General features: G+C 43.1%; 2 protein-coding genes and 1 non-coding gene across 5 annotated transcripts in view; 1 reads left to right on the top strand and 2 right to left on the bottom strand.

Annotated features, from left to right (window-relative positions):
- Window positions 1–4,133, top strand: part of srpk2 (SRSF protein kinase 2) — a 103,009-nt gene extending 98,876 nt beyond the window's left edge. For all 3 annotated transcript variants that reach the window (XM_036969498.1, XM_036969497.1, XM_036969499.1), the window contains one exon: window positions 1,491–4,133. In XM_036969498.1, coding sequence (XP_036825393.1) covers window positions 1,491–1,675 — 185 coding nt within the window. In that variant the 3' untranslated portion in view covers window positions 1,676–4,133. The remainder of the gene's footprint in view (window positions 1–1,490) is intronic.
- On the bottom strand, window positions 3,319–3,388 carry trnaa-ugc. Its single transcript has one exon. It is a non-coding gene; the product is annotated as a tRNA-Ala (tRNA).
- Window positions 4,134–4,255: 122 nt separating the features above from the next.
- adck2 (aarF domain containing kinase 2) lies at window positions 4,256–18,054 on the bottom strand. The gene is made up of 8 exons (XM_021598937.2): window positions 17,882–18,054; window positions 16,539–17,696; window positions 7,345–7,491; window positions 7,101–7,229; window positions 6,171–6,266; window positions 5,780–6,034; window positions 5,432–5,614; window positions 4,256–5,256 (listed from the first exon to the last, which is right to left on the bottom strand). The coding sequence occupies exons 2-8, from the start codon at window positions 17,418–17,420 to the stop codon at window positions 5,116–5,118; spliced, it is 1,833 nt and encodes a 610-aa protein (XP_021454612.2). The 5' UTR covers window positions 17,421–17,696; window positions 17,882–18,054; the 3' UTR covers window positions 4,256–5,115.
- Between the last annotated feature and the right edge of the window lie 896 nt (window positions 18,055–18,950).

Genomic DNA, 18,950 nt, shown 5'->3' with positions numbered 1-18,950 from the left:
TATTATTATGAGCCGTCCTCCCCTCAGCAGCCTCCACTGAGTCTGCAGTAGTAGTGGTGGGTGTCCACCTAGAAATACATACAATTCCTTAGAAATTGTGCCTAACATTAGACTTAGAAAAAAGGGTTCCAAAAGGGAAAAAAAAACCTTTTTGTTTCCAGGTAGAACCCTTTTTGTTTCCAAGGAGAACCCCTTCGGGTTCCATGTAGAACCCTGTGTGGAAAGGGTTCTACATGGAACCCAAAAGGGTTCTACTTGGAACCAAAAAGGATTCTCCTATGGGGACAGTCAAAGAACCCTTTTAGGTTCTAGATGGCACTTTTTTTGTAAGAGTGTAGTTTAAGTTGAGTTCTCAAGATTTAGATTTAGTTATCTAGTTATCTAGCTAGTTACACCAGTAATACAATAGTCATATTCCCAGCCACTTGACTGAGTTCTGAGTACTATCCTCCCTGAGTCTACGGCCTGTCTGCCAGTCTGTGTGTTACACCTGTCTCTCTCTCTGCCGGTCTCTGCTCCTGGTAAGTGGTGTGTCTGTAGAAACCATCTAGCTCTCACAGTCTCACGTCAAAATTAAACGTTCATCCATGTTTCTCAAATGTCAAACATTCGAAGTTGTTCCAAACGTCAAAATTCAAGTGTTTAAGGTTAAGTTTAGGCATTAACTCTGAATTTTTAAGGTTAGGCATTAACTCTGAATGGTTAAGGTAAGCGTTAAGGTTTGAGATAGGCTTAAAACAAAAATAAAAAAACAACTGGATGGATTCGAACATGCAACCTTTGGCACCACTTCGTCCACAACGCAGTAGCAAAACTGAACCCTACTTGAAGGTAACAGTGCTCACCGTTGCCCCTAGTGGCTGGCTTCCACATCTCCCAATGTCCTCAGACATGGATGGACGTTGAATACTGACTTGTATCACGGGTGACCTGGCTGGTAGAAACAGCATGCTACCCTGCTTCTACCCTGCTTCTCTCATGGGGCTCTAATATTCTGATTGATGCTCTCTCTCCCTCAAAGGTCTTGTCGGCTCTAAATTATGTCTTAATTCACTCCTTTTATCTCTCTATGGTGTTCATGTGTTCTGACTGACTCCCAGTCAGACACTGCTCCAGGCTCTTGATCTGCCTTTCTTGGGCTGTCTCTCAATAGTCAGAATATTGTTTCCTTTCCTTCATCTACACTGTAAATAATTATAAATAATAAGGTCAGTGAAAGCAATATGGGGAAGCCTTGCTTCCACCCATTCAGTGTTGATGAAAGCAAAGACACATAGAAAGGATGCCACTACGGAGTATTGAGATGCGGCCCGAGTTCTACTGTCTCTTCTTTTTTTATTCTCTCTCTTTGTACTGCACACTCACTCTCTTTCTCATTGTAAGTCTTTAAATAGCATCGCACTGTAACTTATTACTCTTCATTTCTGTCTCTCTCTCGGTCTTTCTCTCACTCCCTCCCCCCATCCCTCTCTCTCTACTTCCCGCTGTAGGTGAACTGAGGCACATCACCAAGTTGAAGCCCTGGTCTCTGTTTGATGTGTTGGTGGAGAAGTACGGCTGGGCACCAGAGGACGCCGGCCACTTCACCCACTTCCTGCTGCCCATGCTGGAGATGGTCCCAGAGAAGAGGGCGTCAGCCGGGGACTGCCTCAGCCACCCCTGGCTCAACTCGTAGCGACACCAGCCCCCCCCCCCCCACTAGCGGCAGCCTCCACAACCTGCTCAAAGCCAGGCACTCGAGGCTGGAGAGAGAGGGAGGGAGGGGGGGGTACACGGGGTTCCCGTTTCTCGGGCCCTCCCTGCCTTGTCCTGAGCACGCCACACACATACACATAGGCATACACACATACAACACAGATGCCCACAGAGCCTCAGCAGAAACCACAAAGCTGTCAAAGACCAGACAGAGAGAGGCTGCTCCTTCTGCTGTCCTCCCCATAGGTCCCATACAACCCCTCACAGGAAGAATAGAGGGCCCCAGGAAGGGAGTTGGATGGAGTCAAACTCCCACAGTTCTAAACAGGCAGGACAGAGATCCCTACACAACATGAGCAGCCATGGTCTAAACAGAGACTAAGCTACCCATATGAATGGGTTCTCTGCAATATCTCGGCCAGTTTTCTCCTGTCCAGTCTTCTCCTGTCTTATCCGGAGCATAATGGGTTTCCCATTAGAAGTCAATAAGAACCTCTGTCAGAATGCTGACTGTGTGATTGCTCCATCTGCCTGACCTTACAGCAGCACAGCCCAAACCTGCTGAGGCAGAAGTGTGTATATGTGTGCTTGTGTATATATGTGAGTGTTTGTTATTAGTGTGTGTCTACACTGCCCAGTCTGTAGGTGTGTGTGAATGTCTCTCTCCTACAAAGGAGAAGCAACAACACTTTCAGATTAGGAGTTGCCCTTTTACCCTACTCTTCCTCTCCTCTCCTCTCTCTCCAGCCCCTGCCCCACTCCCCCTCTCTGTAGGGGTACCTCAGGCCCCTGCTCCCCCCTCCATGCCCAGGACTGAAACAGTGTCACTGAACTGTTTACAGCCCCCCCCCCCCACCCAAAGCTCCAGTCCCCTGCCCCATACAGCCCCCTCCCTACCCAGCCACCAACACTGAGCTGCATGCCAGTCCCAGCCACTGCAGAGACACGGAGGGCAGCCAGCCCACCAGGGGTCTCCAGAACTGAAACGCTGCCACACAGACAGACAAACAGGGCACGGAACAAACAAAGATCCTAAAAGACTGATGATCGATGAACCGGACTGCTTCTTCTGTAAGAGTTAAATGCATGGAGAGGCTGATTGATTGACAGGACGGGATGATGATGATGGACAGGTGTTACTTAGTTGTGCGTTTCATTGGTTCATTTATTTTTTATCTATGTTTTTGTTTTCTTCTCCTGTCCTCCTTTTATTTTGAAGGTAAAGGTGCCACTTGCGCTAACCTTTTTGGTGCCTCGTGTGAGGATAGCGAAGTTCCTCACACGAGGCACCTCATGTTCACTTTTTCAAATCGTTCCTCCCTTTAACCTTTGACATTCCTGATCCAGTCACACCATTCCTCTCTTCCTCTGTATCCCAAAAACAAGAACAATCCTTGAGTCCCTGTGGCGTGGCAGCTTTACCAGATCTGATTATCCCCCTTATTACCTACAGACGAAACTCTCCATCTTTGATCCTGAGCTTCTCCAGAAGGGGTTCGTCAAATGGAGGTTGCACTTGTCTTTGTAGGATGTCGTTCAGGGATTTACCTTTACATTTTACCTTTTAGTCATTTAGTAAGAGCGACTTACAGTAGTGAGTGCATACATTTTACTTTTTCGTACTGGTCCCCTGTGGGAATCAAACCCACAACCCTGGCGTTGCAAGCACCATGCTCTACCAACTGAGCCACACGGGAATTACCTTTGTACATAACTCTAAGATCCGGCTCCGGAGAGACGATCGACCGACAGATTTGAAACAAATGCACGCATCATTCCTAAAAGAGGCTGTCACGGACACTGGCCTGCACCCCCAGAGCAGACAGTGGCGAGAGACTAAACCACTCTGGAGGCCACTAAGTGGAATGTGAAACTGTGCCACATTGTGGCTGATGAGGGTACTGCATTGATGCAGTGCAGCATCTCTCAGTTCCAATGCTCCAAACGTTCCACTCCACTGCTCTCTCACGCTCATCACAATTAAGAGTCCAGTTGCCTATTTTTCGCAATAAAATTAAAATGAGTATGTAAAGGGTGAGATATTTTTTAAACTATTTAATTTAATGTAAAAAAAAAAGGAAATAAAGAAGCAAATTTCTCTGTTGTGACAGTGACCGATTCTCGTCCTATTGAGGTGATTGTGTTGGTTTGTTTAGAGATGTTTTTCATTTATTTTGTCATTATTATTACTGTCACTATTATTCTGATGAGTTATTTTCTACTCAGTTGTTACCTCTTCCTCCCCTACTATATGGACAACGCTGCTCTGTTTGGACTCGTGACAGTGAAGAACATTTTTTTCAATTAGGATTTTTTTTTTGTCACCAAAAGCTCCTGATCGCACTCTTTCAGCCATGCTGACTGTTCTTCCTGACAGAATTGTGTCTCTTGTCTGTGTTTTTCATTGACAGATTTAATAAAATTGTAAATTAATGGAGTCCTCTGGCTTGTGGTCTTTGACAGTTTAGAGCAGTTTTTATAAATGCTAGTAATATCCTAACTAATTTAAAAAGTAGTTATCAAGACAATGAAAAGAGAGAAAGGCAAAGTTTTTGATGCATTATTTAATGATCTAACCATATAAAATATATTTCACTAGCGAGTGTAAAAAATACTTATAAAATGGCAATGTAGTGTTATCATAGAGAATGGGGAGGTCAGTTGACTTGACACACCTTGGTATATTCTAATACATACTAAAAGGAAGATTTTCGCTAGCCATCAGACATGATTCTAAACACATTACTTTGTCCTAACAATACCCTGAGATTGCTAGAATGGTATAAAACGATATACTAAGGATTGTCACTAATTCAGATATGTTAACTCACTTCTATTTTATTAAATGGAAAAATAGTCTGTAGTGCTGACAAATAGTGTAAGCACAACATTCTCTTTTTTAAACACGGAAATCACATGGGCATTTAAGTATAAATGATGACAGTTAATCTGACTATGGGTAAGGTAAGGAACCGTTTACATGGGTAGTTATTGAGATTTTTGGATACTTTAATCAACCAATTATTCACATTTCACAGGTAAAAAGTACACACTACAAGGTATATTCAGTCAGTCACTAATGTAAACATGCAGAGGGCCAACATTTTTTTACAGACCGTGTGACCAAGAAATACTGGGCCCTAACAACCACAGGAAAAAGTTAAAAGTTAAAAGTCCTACAATGTGATTTTCTGGATTTTTTTTTTCTCATTTTGTCTGTCATAGTTGAAGCGTACCTATGATGAAAAGGCCTCTACAGGCCTCTCTCATCTTTTAAGTGGGAGAACTTGCACAATTGGTGGCTGACTAAATACTTTTTTGCCCTACTGTATGTCAGCCTGCTCAGTCGGTGATGCTCTCAAACACTGCCTATTTCTGTGTTGCTCAGATGTGGTGGTATGCGGGTGAGAGGAGTCAGGGTCAGAGGAGGGAGGCAGCGTTCTTGAGCAGCAGAGGCTTGGCCAGCTCCAGTATGTCCAGGTTCGGGTCCAGAGACCTCCCCAGCCCCTCCAGCACCATGATGGCAAACACAATGGACGCAAAGTTACTCTCCAACTTCACCTGATTGAGGGGCAAACAAACCACAAGGTCAACAGGAGTCTTGGTAATAGACTCATATACTGTACATTCAGTAAATTAAGTCAATGTGAGATGTCTAGCCATGACTATTGATATTACAGAAAAGGTTGGTGGTTTTGAAACTAGACTCTCTCACTCCAGGACTGGTTTTATTTACCTTGTGGGTGATGAGCAATCCAAAGACTCTGGATAGCAAATCAGTTACTTGGACCTTCCCCAGTGAGAGAGTGTTGCTGAGGGCATGGTCCACCAGCTCTGCCATCTCCTTCTTGAACCGTGGCACATCCTGGCACTCATTGGTCCTGGCATGGTTCAGGATCAGCTCTGCCACTTGTTCCCCCTAAACATAACAGCTATGGATGTTAGAAGCTCATGACATCATTGGATACCCCATCCCAATGTTCAAGGCAAGTGAGAAGCCTCATAAACCCTCTTTGGCCTACTCTGGAGCTTCTAGGGCAAGTTCTAAATTCATGTTTGTGTGTGATGCGTGCATCTCTCTCACCTGTCGTAGCACCACGGCGGTGAACACGGCTCTGAAGTTCCTACGGTCTCTGTCGTTGAGCTGTGCCACGATGCCAGCGTCCAGAAGCACCAGCTGCAGAGGGGCCGGGGCCGGCCTCATGCTCACCACCACTGTGTCGCACAGGTCCGTCAGGGTGACCCTTTCCTGGGGGTCGTTGTCCCCTCCACCCCCGCTACATTGGAGCAGGATGTTACCCGGGTGCAGGTCCGCATGCACAAAGTTATCCACAAACACCTATACAAACACACATAGGAGGATATGGAGCTGGTAAGCTTGATTCAATGTTAAGAAAGAAGAAGGTATATGAAGGGTTTCAAATATGTATTTCCAGTTGCAAATGTCACAATGAGGGACATGCTTAGGCCCTCACCATCTTGAGAAGTGTCTCTACTCCCATCCTGGCAATTCTCTGTTTCACCTTTAGAGGGACCTCCGGTCTCAGGTAGTTGGAGATGGGCTCACTCTCCTGAAACACTAAACACGTTACTTATTCAATAGCGATGGTTAAGTTGTCTCTTTCGACTAATATCATTCATTTGATTCAGTAATGCCCAGAGCAAACAGGACCCACTACTGGCAGACGATGAACTGAAAACTTAACACAGAATACTCGTTCACCATAGGGGGCATATTGCCGCTGACATTTGTGACTGAGACTTGTAAAAGTGTGCTTTAATCAACTGCCATTTGTGCCTGCTAGACATACAAATAAAATGATTTATTGGTTCCTTTGAAACAAGGTCCAGTTGCGGCCGCAACTTGACTAGAGTGTGAATGACTCATGACGGAATGCAATTGCTTGACTGTCGTGAGGGTGATAAGCACAATATCGCTTGGCGAACTGCAGCAGCCCCCCAAACAATTAGTTCTCGAGTTCAAGTTCATTGAGCAGAGACTGTGTATGTTTTGCTTCTACAACGCTGTGCCCATCATAACAATCCATAATCAATCGATTGTATTCATTCTAGCACCATGTGATCAACAATCAGTTGTAAGCATGTCTGCATTCTCTATGATGCCTGCAGCATGATCTATTTTTGCACATATGATAGACAGTTGTTGGTCAGAGCACGTCGTCTGGAGCCGCTGAGCCGGAGGAGCTTGTATTAATCCTGCTGTAGGACTCATTGTGGCAAGCAGGCCAAAACGTGACTCGACTCAAAAAGTTCAAAAAGAACGAATAGTTTGAACTGCGCATCACTATTATTCGACCTCTCCCATAGATTTTTTTACTGGTGTTGTGTCATTACTTTCTTCTATTCATATTTGGCATTGTGGTGAAGGTGCCGTCTCAACTCACCTCAAAGGTTTCCACTAAAATTGACCTGGTGACAAATGGTCGAAGAGGAGTTGGGAACTTGACAAAATCAACATCCTTGAAATTCTCCCGGAATTTTTCGATGTTATTGGCTTCAAACCGCAGGTCAATCTGCAATAAAACATCCCAAAACATCCCTAATATCCCTAAAAACTGCACTTGAAATTGTTCAAATCTACAGCTATTCAATTGGAACTCAAAGTGTGTGTGTACTGGAGTTGTCTACCTGTTTGGTCATGAGCACCTCAAACTCCTCCACTATCTCAGGCAGGCTGAGCCATTTGAATCCAGGCAGACAGTTGATGAGCCAGCTGCCTGCCCTCATCAGTAGCATGTCAATCTCTACCTGTCTCCTGATCCCTGGATGAAGCACCTGGACAGAGAGAAGAGGAGGAGATTAAGAAAGAGGAGGGCATTTATTGCATGTTGTTTTCTAACAAAATCATGTCCCATATATAATAATTCAATTTGAGTACAGATATGCAGTTATTGGCACCTCAAAACATTTAACGAATTCCCTGCCTGTGACTTTTAGCACACCCTCTCTCAGGGACACAAACTCTAACTTTCAAACTCCTGCAGTAGGCTCCCCTTCCCCTCTAGAGCCTAGGTTATGGGTAGTAAACTGGCCCTTCACACCTCTGGCCCTAGAGTCCTTCCATGTCAATTCAAAAACACCCCCCCCCCCCCCAATCTCAGATTGTGCTGAAATTGTTTCTGTAGTTAGAAACAGATAAGATTAGCATTCCTGAAACATTATTTTGTTCAGATGTAATTTGATCTCTGAGAAATTAAGCTAATTGATTGCATCCAAATTGGCCCTTTTAAAATTATTTGGATTCACATAATATTCAAATATAGTACCCAAAATCTGATTTGAACCAACATTTTTCCTACCTGAGTAAGACGTGAGGAATCCAATAAAATGGTCAAAAGCCATACAGTATCAGTTCTCTATATCTGACAAGTAATATGGGTATTGCTTTTTCATCCTATGTAATGTATTCCCTGTGAATCAAGTGTTGTTTTTTTCCCTGTTCAATTAACCATTTGCAGGTTTAGGTAGAAAACCAATAGCTTTTGCTCATGATGAAAATAAATTGTGTGGTCATCCTGAAGTCAAGACAGTCCTCCATGAAAGCAATTGCTTGACATCAAGGGAAAATCAAAAGAAGTCAGCCAAGACCTCAGGGAAAAAAATGTAGACCTCCACAAGTCTGGTTCATCCTTGGGAGCAATTTCCAAATCTGTACAAACAATAGTACGCAAGTATAAACACCATGGGACCACGCAGCTGTCATACCGCTCAGGAAGGAGAAGCGTTTTGTCTCCTAGAGATGAACGTACTTTAGTGCGAAAAGTGCAAATCAATTCCAGAACAACAGCAAAGGACCTTGTGAAGATGCTGGAGGAAACCGGTACAAAAGTATCTATATCCACAGTAAAACGAGTCATATTTCAAAATAAGCTGAAAGGCCGCTCAGCAAGGAAGAAGCCACTGCTCCAAAACCGCCATTAAAAAAGCCAAACTACGGTTTGCAACTGCACATGGGGACAAAGATCGTACTTTTTGGAGAAATGTCCTCTGGTCTGATGAAACAAAAAAAATATTGTTTGGTCATAATGACCATCATTATGTTTGGAGGAAAAAGGGGGAGGCTTGCAAGCTGAAGAACAACATTCCAACCGTAAAACACGGGGTGGCAGCATCATGTTGTGGGGGTGCTTTGCTGTAGGAGGGACTGATGCACTTCACAAAATAGATGGCATCATGAGGCAGGAAGATTATGTGGATACATTGAAGCAACATCTAAAGACATCAGTCAGGAAGTTAAAGCTTGGTCGCAAATGGAATCTTCCAAATGGACAATGACCCCAAGCAGACTTCCAAAGTTGTTGCAAAATGGCTAAAGGACAACAAAGTCAAGGTATTGGAGTGGCCATCACCAAGCCCTGACATCAATCCTATAGAACATTTGTGGGCAGAACTGAAAAAGCGTGTGCGAGCAAGGAGGCCCACAAACCTGACTCAGTTACACCAGCTCTGTCAGGAGGAATGTGCCAAAACTCACCCAACTTATTGTGGGAAGCTTGTGGAAGGCTACCCGAAATGTTTGACCCAAGTTAAACAATTTAAAGGCAATGCTACCAAATACTAATTGAGTGTATGTAAACTTCTGACCCACTGGGAATGTGATTAAAGAAATAAAAGCTGAAATATATTATTCTCTACTATTATTCCTACATTTCACATTCTTAAAATAAAGTGGTGATCCTAACTGACCTAAGGGAATTCTTACAAGGATTAAATGTCAGGAATTGTGAAAAACTGATTTAAATGTATTTGGCTAAGGTGTATGTAAACTTCCGACTTCAACTGTATTAGAGGTTGACCGATTAATCTTAATGGCCGATTAATTAGGGCCAATTTCAAGTTTTCATAACAATCGGAAATCTGTATTTTTGGACACCAATTTGGCCATTTTTATTTTTTTTACACCATTATTTAACTAGGCAAGTCAGTTAAGAACACATTCTTAGTGTCAATGACGGCCTAGGAACGGTGGGTTAACTGCCTTGTTCAGGGGCACAACAACAGATTTTTACCTCGTCAGCTCGGGGGATTCAATCTTGCAACCTTACAGTTAACTAGTTCAACGCTCTAACCACCTGATTTCATTGCACTCCATGAGGAGCCTGCCTGCCTGTTACGCGAATGCAGTAGAAGCCAAGGTAAGTTGCTAGCTAGCATTAAACTTAATTTATAAAAATCTATCAATCATTCCCTGATCCACCTCTACGCAGACGACACCATTCTGTATACTTCCGGCCCGTCCTTAGACACTGTGCTATCTAACCTCCAAACGAGCTTCAATGCCATACAACACTCCTTCCGTGGCCTCCAACTGCTCTTAAACGCTAGTAAAACCAAATGCATGCTTTTCAACCGTTCGCTGCCTGCACCCGCACGCCCGACTAGCATCACCACCCTGGATGGTTCCGACCTAGAATATGTGGACATCTATAAGTACCTAGGTGTCTGGCTAGACTGTAAACTCTCCTTCCAGACTCATATCAAACATCTCCAATCTAAAATCAAATCTAGAATCGGCTTTCTATTCCACAACAAAGCCTCCTTCACTCACGCCGCAAAACTTACCTTAGTAAAACTGACTATCCTACCGATCCTCGACTTCGGCGATGTCATCTACAAAATAGCTTCCAATACTCTACTCAGCAAACTGGATGCAGTTTATCACAGTGCCATCCGTTTTGTTACTAAAGCACCTTATACCACCCACCACTGCGACCTGTATGCTCTAGTCGGCTGGCCCTCGCTACATATTCGTCGCCAGACCCACTGGCTCCAGGTCATCTACAAGTCCATGCTAGGTAAAGCTCCGCCTTATCTCAGTTCACTGGTCACGATGGCAACACCCACCCGTAGCACGCGCTCCAGCAGGTGTATCTCACTGATCATCCCTAAAGCCAACACCTCATTTGGCCGCCTTTCCTTCCAGTTCTCTGCTGCCTGTGACTGGAACGAATTGCAAAAATCGCTGAAGTTGGAGACTTTTATCTCCCTCACCAACAACAAACATCTGCTATCTGAGCAGCTAACCGATCGCTGCAGCTGTACATAGTCTATCGGTAAATAGCCCAACCAATTTTACCTACCCTATCTGAGCAGCTAACCGATCGCTGCAGCTGTACATAGTCTATCGGTAAATAGCCCACCCAATTTTACCTACATCATCCCCATACTGTTTATATTTATTTACTTTTCTGCTCTTTTGCACACCAATATCTCTACCTGTACATGACCATCTGATCATTTATCACTCCAGTGTTAATCTGCAAAATTGTAATTATCCGCCTACCTTCTCATGCCTTTTGCACACAATGTATATAGACTCTCTTTTTTTCTACTGTGTTATTGACTTGTTAATTGTTTACTCCATGTGTAACTCTGTGTTGTCTGCTGACACTGCTATGCTTTATCTTGGCCAGGTCGCAAATGAGAACTTGTTCTCAACTAGCCTACCTGGTTAAATAAAGGTAAAATAAAAAATAATAATACTCACTAGTTAACTACACATGTTGATGATATTACTCGTTTATCTAGCGTGTCCTCCGTTGCATATAAACAATGTGGTGCGTATCGTTGCTCCAACGTGTACCTAACCATAAACATCAATGCCTTTCTTAAAATCAATACACAGAAGTATATATGAAGTATATATTTCTAAACCTGCATATTTAGCTAAAAGAAATCCAGGTTAGCAGGCAATATTAATCAGTTGAAATTGTGTCACTTCGCTTGCGTTCATTGCACGCAGAGTCCGTGTATATGCAACATTTTGGGCCACCTAATTTGCCAGAAGTTTACATAATTATGACATAACATTGAAGGGTGTGCAATGTAACAGGAATATTTAGACTTATGGATGCCACCCGTTAGATAAAATACGGGTTCCGTAATTCAATGAAAGAATAAACGTCTTGTTTTCGAGATGATAGTTTCTGGATTCGACCATATTAATAACCTACGACTCGTATTACTATGTTTTATTATGTTATAATTAAGTCTATGATTTGATAGAGCAGTCTGACTGAGCAGTGGTAGGCAGCAGCAGGCTCGTAAGCATTCATTCAAACAGCACTTTCATACGTTTCGCTGTGCTTAAAGCATTGCGCTGTTTATGACTTCAATCCCATCAACTCCCGAGATGAGGCTGGTGTAACCGATGTGAAATAGCTAGCTAGTTAGCGGGGTGCGAGCTAATAGCGTTTCAAACGTCACTCGCTCTGAGACTTGGAGTGGTTGTTCCCCTTGCTCTACAAGGGTAATGCTGCTTCGAGTGTGGTTGTTGTCGATGTGTTCCTGGTTCGAGCCCAGGTAGGGGCGAGGAGAGGGATGGAAGCTATACTGTTACACTGGCAATACTAAAGTGCCTATAAGAACATCCAATAGTCAAAGGTTAATGAAATACAAATGGTATAGAGAGAAATAGTCCTATAATTCCTATAATAACTACTAAATTTCTTACCTGGGAATATTGAAGACTTCTGTTAAAAGGAACCACCAGCTTTCATATGTTCTCATGTTCTGAGCAAGGAACTTAAACGTTAGCTTTCTTATATGGCACATATTGCACTTTTACTTTCTTCTCCAACACTTTGTTTTTGCATTAATTAAACCCAATTGAACATGTTTCATTATTTGAGGTTAAATTGATTTTATTGATTGATTTTATTTATTAAGTTAAAATAAGTGTTCATTCAGTATTGTTGTAATTGTCATTATTACAAATACATTTGAAAGAAAATTGTCCGATTAATCGGTATCTGCTTTTTTTGGGCCTCCAATTATCGGTATCGGTATTGAAAAATCATAAATTGGTCGACCTCTAAACTGTATACTACTTGTCAGACATAGATAACTGATACGGTATACTGGTGGTTGGGGTTGGGTGTCTGTGGGTGGCATTTGACCATGTCATTGGATTCTTAATTTATTACTCATTGTTAGGAACAATATTGTCCAAATTGGATGTTAGGTACTATATTTGCCGATTATATTAATCCAATAAATTAAAATAGCCAATTTAGGTGCAATCAATTAGATCCAATGATATTTCAACAAAATATTGTTTCAGGAATGCTAATCTTTTCTGTTTCTAACTACAGAAACAATGGCACAAGTAACCTACATACACACAAACTATCTTGGTCAAATAGGGGAGAGTGGCATTGTGCCATGAGGTGTTGCTTTATCCGTTTTGTTAAGAAACGTGTTGCAAATTTCAAATTGTTTGCATAGTCAACTTACACACAGCTCTGACACACACACCAACCAGACATGCCACCAGGGGTCTTTTCACAGTCCCCAAATCCAGAACAAATTCAAGAAAGTGTACAGTATTATATAGAGCCATTATTGCATGAAACTCCCTACCTTCTCATATTGCTCAAATGAACAGCAAACCTGGTTTAAAAAATGAAGTGATCTTGAGGGGTCATTACAGACAAGGCTTCGATCCCAGGCACAATTGGCCCAGCGTCATTCGGGTTAGGGGAGGATTTGGCCGGGGGTGCTTTACTTGGCTCATCGTGCTCCTAGCAACTCCTTGTGGTGGGCCGGGCGCCTGCAGGCTGACTTCGGTCGTCAGTTGAACAGTGTTTCCACCGACACATTGGTGCAGCTGGCTTCCGGGTAAAGCGGGCGGGTGTTAAGAAGCGCGGTTTGGCGGATCATGTTTCGGAGGACACATGACTCGACCTTCACCTCTCCCGAGCCCATTGAGGAGTTGCAGCGATGAGACAAGATCGGAATTAGATTGCAAATGAATATCACAAAATTGGGGAGAAAAAGTGCGTACATTTTTTTTAAAGTGATGCAGTCAGTCTCTCCTCAACACAATTGTTGTATGCTGCCTTTATGTATAGCTGTATTGTAATATGTGCAAGGAGCATACAGTGCATTCGGAAAGCAGACCCCTTGAATTTTTCCACATCGTGAAATTACAGCCTTATTCTAAAATTGATTACATGTATTTTTTCCTCAATCTACACACAATACCCCATAATGACAAAGCGAAAACAGGTTTTTAGAATTTTTGCACATGTATAAAAAATGAACACAGAAATACCTTATTTATAAAAGTATTCAGACCCTTTGCTATGAGACTCAAAATGGAGCTCCGGTGCGTCCTGTTTCCATTGATCATCATTGAGATGTTTCTATAACTTGATTGGAATCCACCTGTGGTAAATTCAATTGATTGGACATGATTTGGAAAGGCACACACCAGTCTATAGTTCACAGCACATGTCGGAGCAAAAACCAAGCCATGAGGTCGAATGAATTGTCTGTAGAGCTCCGAGACAGGATTGTGTCAAGGCACAGATCTGGGGGTACCAAAAAATGCCTGCAGCATTGAAGGTCCCCAAGAACACAGTGGTCTCAATCATTCTTAAATGGAAGATGTTTGGAACCACCAAGACTCTTCCTAGAGGTGTCCGCCGGCCAAACTGAGCAATCGGGCAGAAGGGCCTTGGTCATGGAGGTGACCAAGAACCTGATGGTCACTAACAGAGCTCCAGAGTTCCTCTGTGGAGATGGGACAACCTTCCAGAATAACAACATTCTCTGCAACACTCCACCAATCAGGCTTTTATGGTGGAGTGGCCAGAAGGAAGCACATGACAGCCCGCTTAGAGTTTGCCAAAAGGCAACTGAAGGACTTTCAGACCATGAGAAACAAGATTCTCTCATCTGATGAAACCAAGATTGAAATCTTTGGCCTGAATATCAAGCGTCATGTCTGGAGGTAACCTGGCACCATCCCTACGGTGAAGCATGGTGGTGGCAGCATCATGCTATGTGGATATTTTTCAGCAGCAGCGACTGGGAGACTTGTCAGGATCGAGGGAAAGGTGAACGGAGCAAAGTACAGAGAGATCCTTGATGAAAACCTCCTTAAGAGCGCTCAGGACTTCAGACTGGGGCGAAGGTTCACCTTCCAACAGGACAACAACCCTAACCACACAGCCAAGTCAACACAGGAGTGGCTTCGGAAAAAGTCTCTGAATGTCCTTGAGTGGCCCAGCCAGAGCTCAGACTTAAACCCAATCGAACATCTCTGGAGAAACCTGAAAATAGCTGTACAGCAATGCTCCCCATCCAACCTGACAGCGCTTGAGGAGAACAATGGGACAAACTCCCCAAATACAGTTGTGCCAAGCTTGTAGCGTCATACTCAAGACTTTAATCGCTGCCAAATGTGCTTCAACAAAGTACTGAGTAAAGTGTCTGAATACGTATGCACATTTTTAGTACATTTGCAAACATTTCTAAAAACCTATTTTTGCTTTGTCATTATGGGGTATTGTGTGGAGACTGATAAATGGGAAAAAAACAAACAATGGAATCCATTTTAGAATAAGGCTGTAAAGTAACGAAATGTGGAAAAAGTCAAGGGGTCTGAATTAGAGGTCAACCGATTATGATTTTTCAACGCCGATACCGAAAATTGGAAGACCAAAAAAGACAATACCGATTAATCGGCCGACTTTTTTTGTTGTTGTTTGTAATAATGACAATTACAACAATACTGAATGAACACTTATTTTAACTTAATATAATACATCAATAAAATCCTGTGAAATAATGAAACTTGTTCAATTTGGTTTAAATAATGCAAAAACAAAGTGTTGGAGAAGAAAGTAAAAATGCAATATGTGCCATGTAAGAAAGCTAACGTTTCAGTTCCTTGCTCAGAACATGAGAATATGTGAAAGCTGGTGGTTCCTTTTAACATGAGTCTTCAATATTCCCAGGTAAGACGTTTTAGGTTGTAGTTATTATAGGAATTATAGGACTATTTCCCTCTATACCATTTGTATTTCATTAACCTTTGACTATTGGATGTTCTTATAGGCACTTTAGTATTGCCAGTGGAACAGTATAGCTTCCGTCCCTCTAGTTAGCGCGCGCTAACTAGCTAGCCATTTCACTTCGGTTACACCAGCCTCATCTCGGGAGTTGATAGGCTTGAAGTCATAAACAGCGCAATGCTTGACGCACAACGAAGAGCTGCTGGCAAAACGCACAAAAGTGCTGTTTGAATGAATGTTTACGCGCCTGCTTCTGCCTACCACCGCTCAGTCAGATACTTGTATGCTTTGTCAGATTATATGCAACGCAGGACACGCTAGATAATATCTAGTAATATAATCAACCATGTGTAGTTAACTAGTAATTATGATTGATTGTTTTTTTATAAGATAAGTTTAATGCTAGCTAGCAACTTACCTTGGCTTACTGCATTCACGTAACAGTGGAGTGCAATGAGAGGCAGGTGGTTAGAGCGTTGGACTAGTTAACTGTAAGGTTGCAAGATTGAATCCCTGAGCTGACAAGGTAAAAATCTTGTTCTGCCCCTGAACAAGGCAGTTAACCCACCGTTCCTAGGCCGTCATTGAAAATAAGAATGCGTTCTTAATGGACTTGCCTAGTTAAATAAAGTTTAAATAAAGGTGTAAAAAATAATAAGAATGTGTTCTTAACTGACTTTGTTAAATGAAGGTTCGTTAAATGACCGATTTCCGATTGTTATGAAAACAAAATCGGCCCTAATTAAATCGGCCATTCCGATTAATCGGTCGACCTCTAGTCTGAATGCACTGCGTAGATTTCCATTCAGTCCTTCCCTTGGTTATAGCCTTGTTGCTCTACTTGTGCTGTCAGTTATCCATGTACATTCCCATTCTGTCAATACAGTCCTCTGCTTGGAACACTTTGGAGGTTGCCTTGTCTCTCTAACAGGAGATAGTTGTCAATAAGCCACAGACCAGCTTATTCTGGAGGCTCCTCAGTCAAAAAATATACTTTCCCTCATGTTGATTGATACCCACCTTAATAGCTACAGGAATCAGATGCTCTTTCTCTGTACCGTCCCCATTAGGGGCGTCTGTGTAGCTCCTCTCCCTGGTTTCATGATGGCCCTCGTCCTCCTCTTTCCCCTTCCACAGCCCCCTAAAAGTCCCCAGGACACCCTTTAGTCCCAGGATCTCCCAGGCCTCCAGCATATCCTCTCTCTCCATCTCCTCCACCAGGGCCTGGAAGGCTGTGTCTTCCACGCTGTCCACCCTGGCCCATCCCCGGTACACCTGAGCCACGCATCCTGACCCTACAGGCTCCCTGCTCTCAAACACAAACAGCCTCCTCCAGCCCTCCCCGAATGCTCGGCGCAGACACTGCTTGGTGTGGGCCCAGCAGTGGGGACGCACACGCACGTGCAGCCTGGAAAAACATTCACAGAAGTCCTGGGAGAAGATGTCCCTGCGTGTGCTGGCCCACTGGCCCAGCTTAATGTAGGTAGGACCAGAGGTCTCAGTGACCCACAGCAGGGCATCCAGCCAGCGAGAGGCCCAGTAAGAGGAGATGACAGTCAGAGGATAGAGCAACAGGAGCGGGCCGAACTTCAGGAGTAACACCAGGGCGCGCAGGCTTAGGCGCAAGAAGAACACCAGCTTGTGCACCTGGACTTTGGCTACAGACTTCCTCTCTGTAGTCTGGGGTGCCAGGGAGGCCTCTTGGCATCTTGCCATACAGGATGTGGCATTCACTGCTCCCCAGCACAGCAGGGTGACTTTTGGCATCTGGGTTAAAATCTGGCCTCTTTTGACAAGACATGTTCTGGTGCTAGGTATGAGTCGGACTCTTACAGAACTTCCAACTCTATGGACGGTGTACCTTAGGTTTAAGAGGAAGCTTCTGGCACTCAATGCAGCCATAACTATGATGATAATATCGCTAACACGTAATTTAAAAAGTAGATTTGAAAAAGTCTAAAATTATAGATAAAACATTGTCCACAAGTTTTCACAATAGTGACTAAACATAGCTATTACTGTTTGGAAGTTATCCACATTACAGCTTCAATTGCTGACAGATATTGATAATTGGCTTCCAATCCTTGCCCCTTCGAACTGCTTGCTCACAATTCCACAGATGCGTCATAGCTGAGGACAGACATAGCCCACCTATGTCCTCTTTGAAAACATGTCCCACTGCAAATCAAGAAGAATTCCAAGTAAGTTCAACTAGCTAGTATCAAAGGACTGCAAGGTATATTTTGACATTAATTTAAGGGGCTACAGTCATTAAGCCTAGGCTATATAGCTGAACTGTGATACAGAGGCTTGCTTAGCTACGAGTAATATGACTAGTCTATTGCCATGTAAACACATATTACCTCAAAATGAGTACGTGACCAATCAAACTGTCATGTCCTTTCTTCAGTCAACATGCAGCACGCTCAACCCTAGCTAATATATTATCAAATCATTCAATAGAAGATATCAACCTCAACTAGCATATATATTTTCATTGAAAACATAATTGCAAAACAACGGGAACTTCCGGGTGTCTACGTCACTTTACAGGGGTGTAATCATTTATCCAAATAGTTGCAAAAGTTTTATTGTGCAACAGTAACTAGCGTTTCTATTGGATAGGTTCATCAAACAGGGCGGGACCTAGCCGAATCTGTCAATAGAAACGCTAGTTTTCGTTTCACGTTTGCAACTGTTTTGCGTAATGATTGCACCCCAGATGCCGACGTCTTAAAGCGATAGGCACCTAATAAAAAAACAGCCACATCCATATAATAATGTAATGGGTTGGGGAAAACTCCCCGTGAGGTAATATTCCCCCAACATGATCAAGTTATTTCAATACATTAAGCTTAGGTTTTTACGTTTTTAAAAAACTTTTTATCAAATACATATGTTTTGTGCAGGAATTCACACATTCACTGTGCAGTTGTTGGGTTGTCCAAAAGAGGGAGACAGAGGAGAAGGTGAGATACAGACAATGGTTTCAGTGCTTAGAATAGCTGTCCAAGTGTTTGCATTATCATTAGATCAATTATTTAATTGAACATGTTGTCATCGATAGGGCTTCATCTATCAAAAACTGATAGTATCATTCCTAGTCATGGTGCGTGTCTCTGGACAGAGGGCCTCCACATCCCAGCTGTTGAGTAGAGAGGACAAGGAAATGGGGATCTATCCACACAAAATTTTGGAGAAATGCCAAACAGATGTTATTGCCACCATCCTGTCCCCTCAGCCATTGATGGGGAAATGCAGGCTTTTCAAATCTCTCCTGCACTTCAAATGGAGAGGTCAGACCTTGGCCCTGAAGGTCACAGAGTTTGTTGCTGTGGTTCTATGCCATGTTGGAGTCACTGATATTTGTGAAGGGTAGCCTAGGAAAGGGTAAGGTAGTCTAGTTCAACTCATTGAACTCTCTCAGTGAGA

Source organism: Oncorhynchus mykiss, chromosome 30, assembly GCF_013265735.2.
Source record: "Oncorhynchus mykiss isolate Arlee chromosome 30, USDA_OmykA_1.1, whole genome shotgun sequence".
Taxonomy (NCBI): domain Eukaryota; kingdom Metazoa; phylum Chordata; class Actinopteri; order Salmoniformes; family Salmonidae; genus Oncorhynchus; species Oncorhynchus mykiss.
This window is presented reverse-complemented; position numbering and strand designations above follow the sequence as displayed.

Coding starts and splice junctions, on each gene's coding strand:
- adck2 (XM_021598937.2), bottom strand. CDS start 17,420: ATGGCTGCATTGAGTGCCAGAAGCTTCCTCTTAAACCTAAGGTACACC. Junction 7,492..16,538: donor TGATTCCTGTAGCTATTAAG/GTGGGTATCAAT, acceptor CTCTCTGTCCAG/GTGCTTCATCCAGGGATCAG. Junction 5,615..5,779: donor CCGCCGTGGTGCTACGACAG/GTGAGAGAGATG, acceptor TGTTATGTTTAG/GGGGAACAAGTGGCAGAGCT.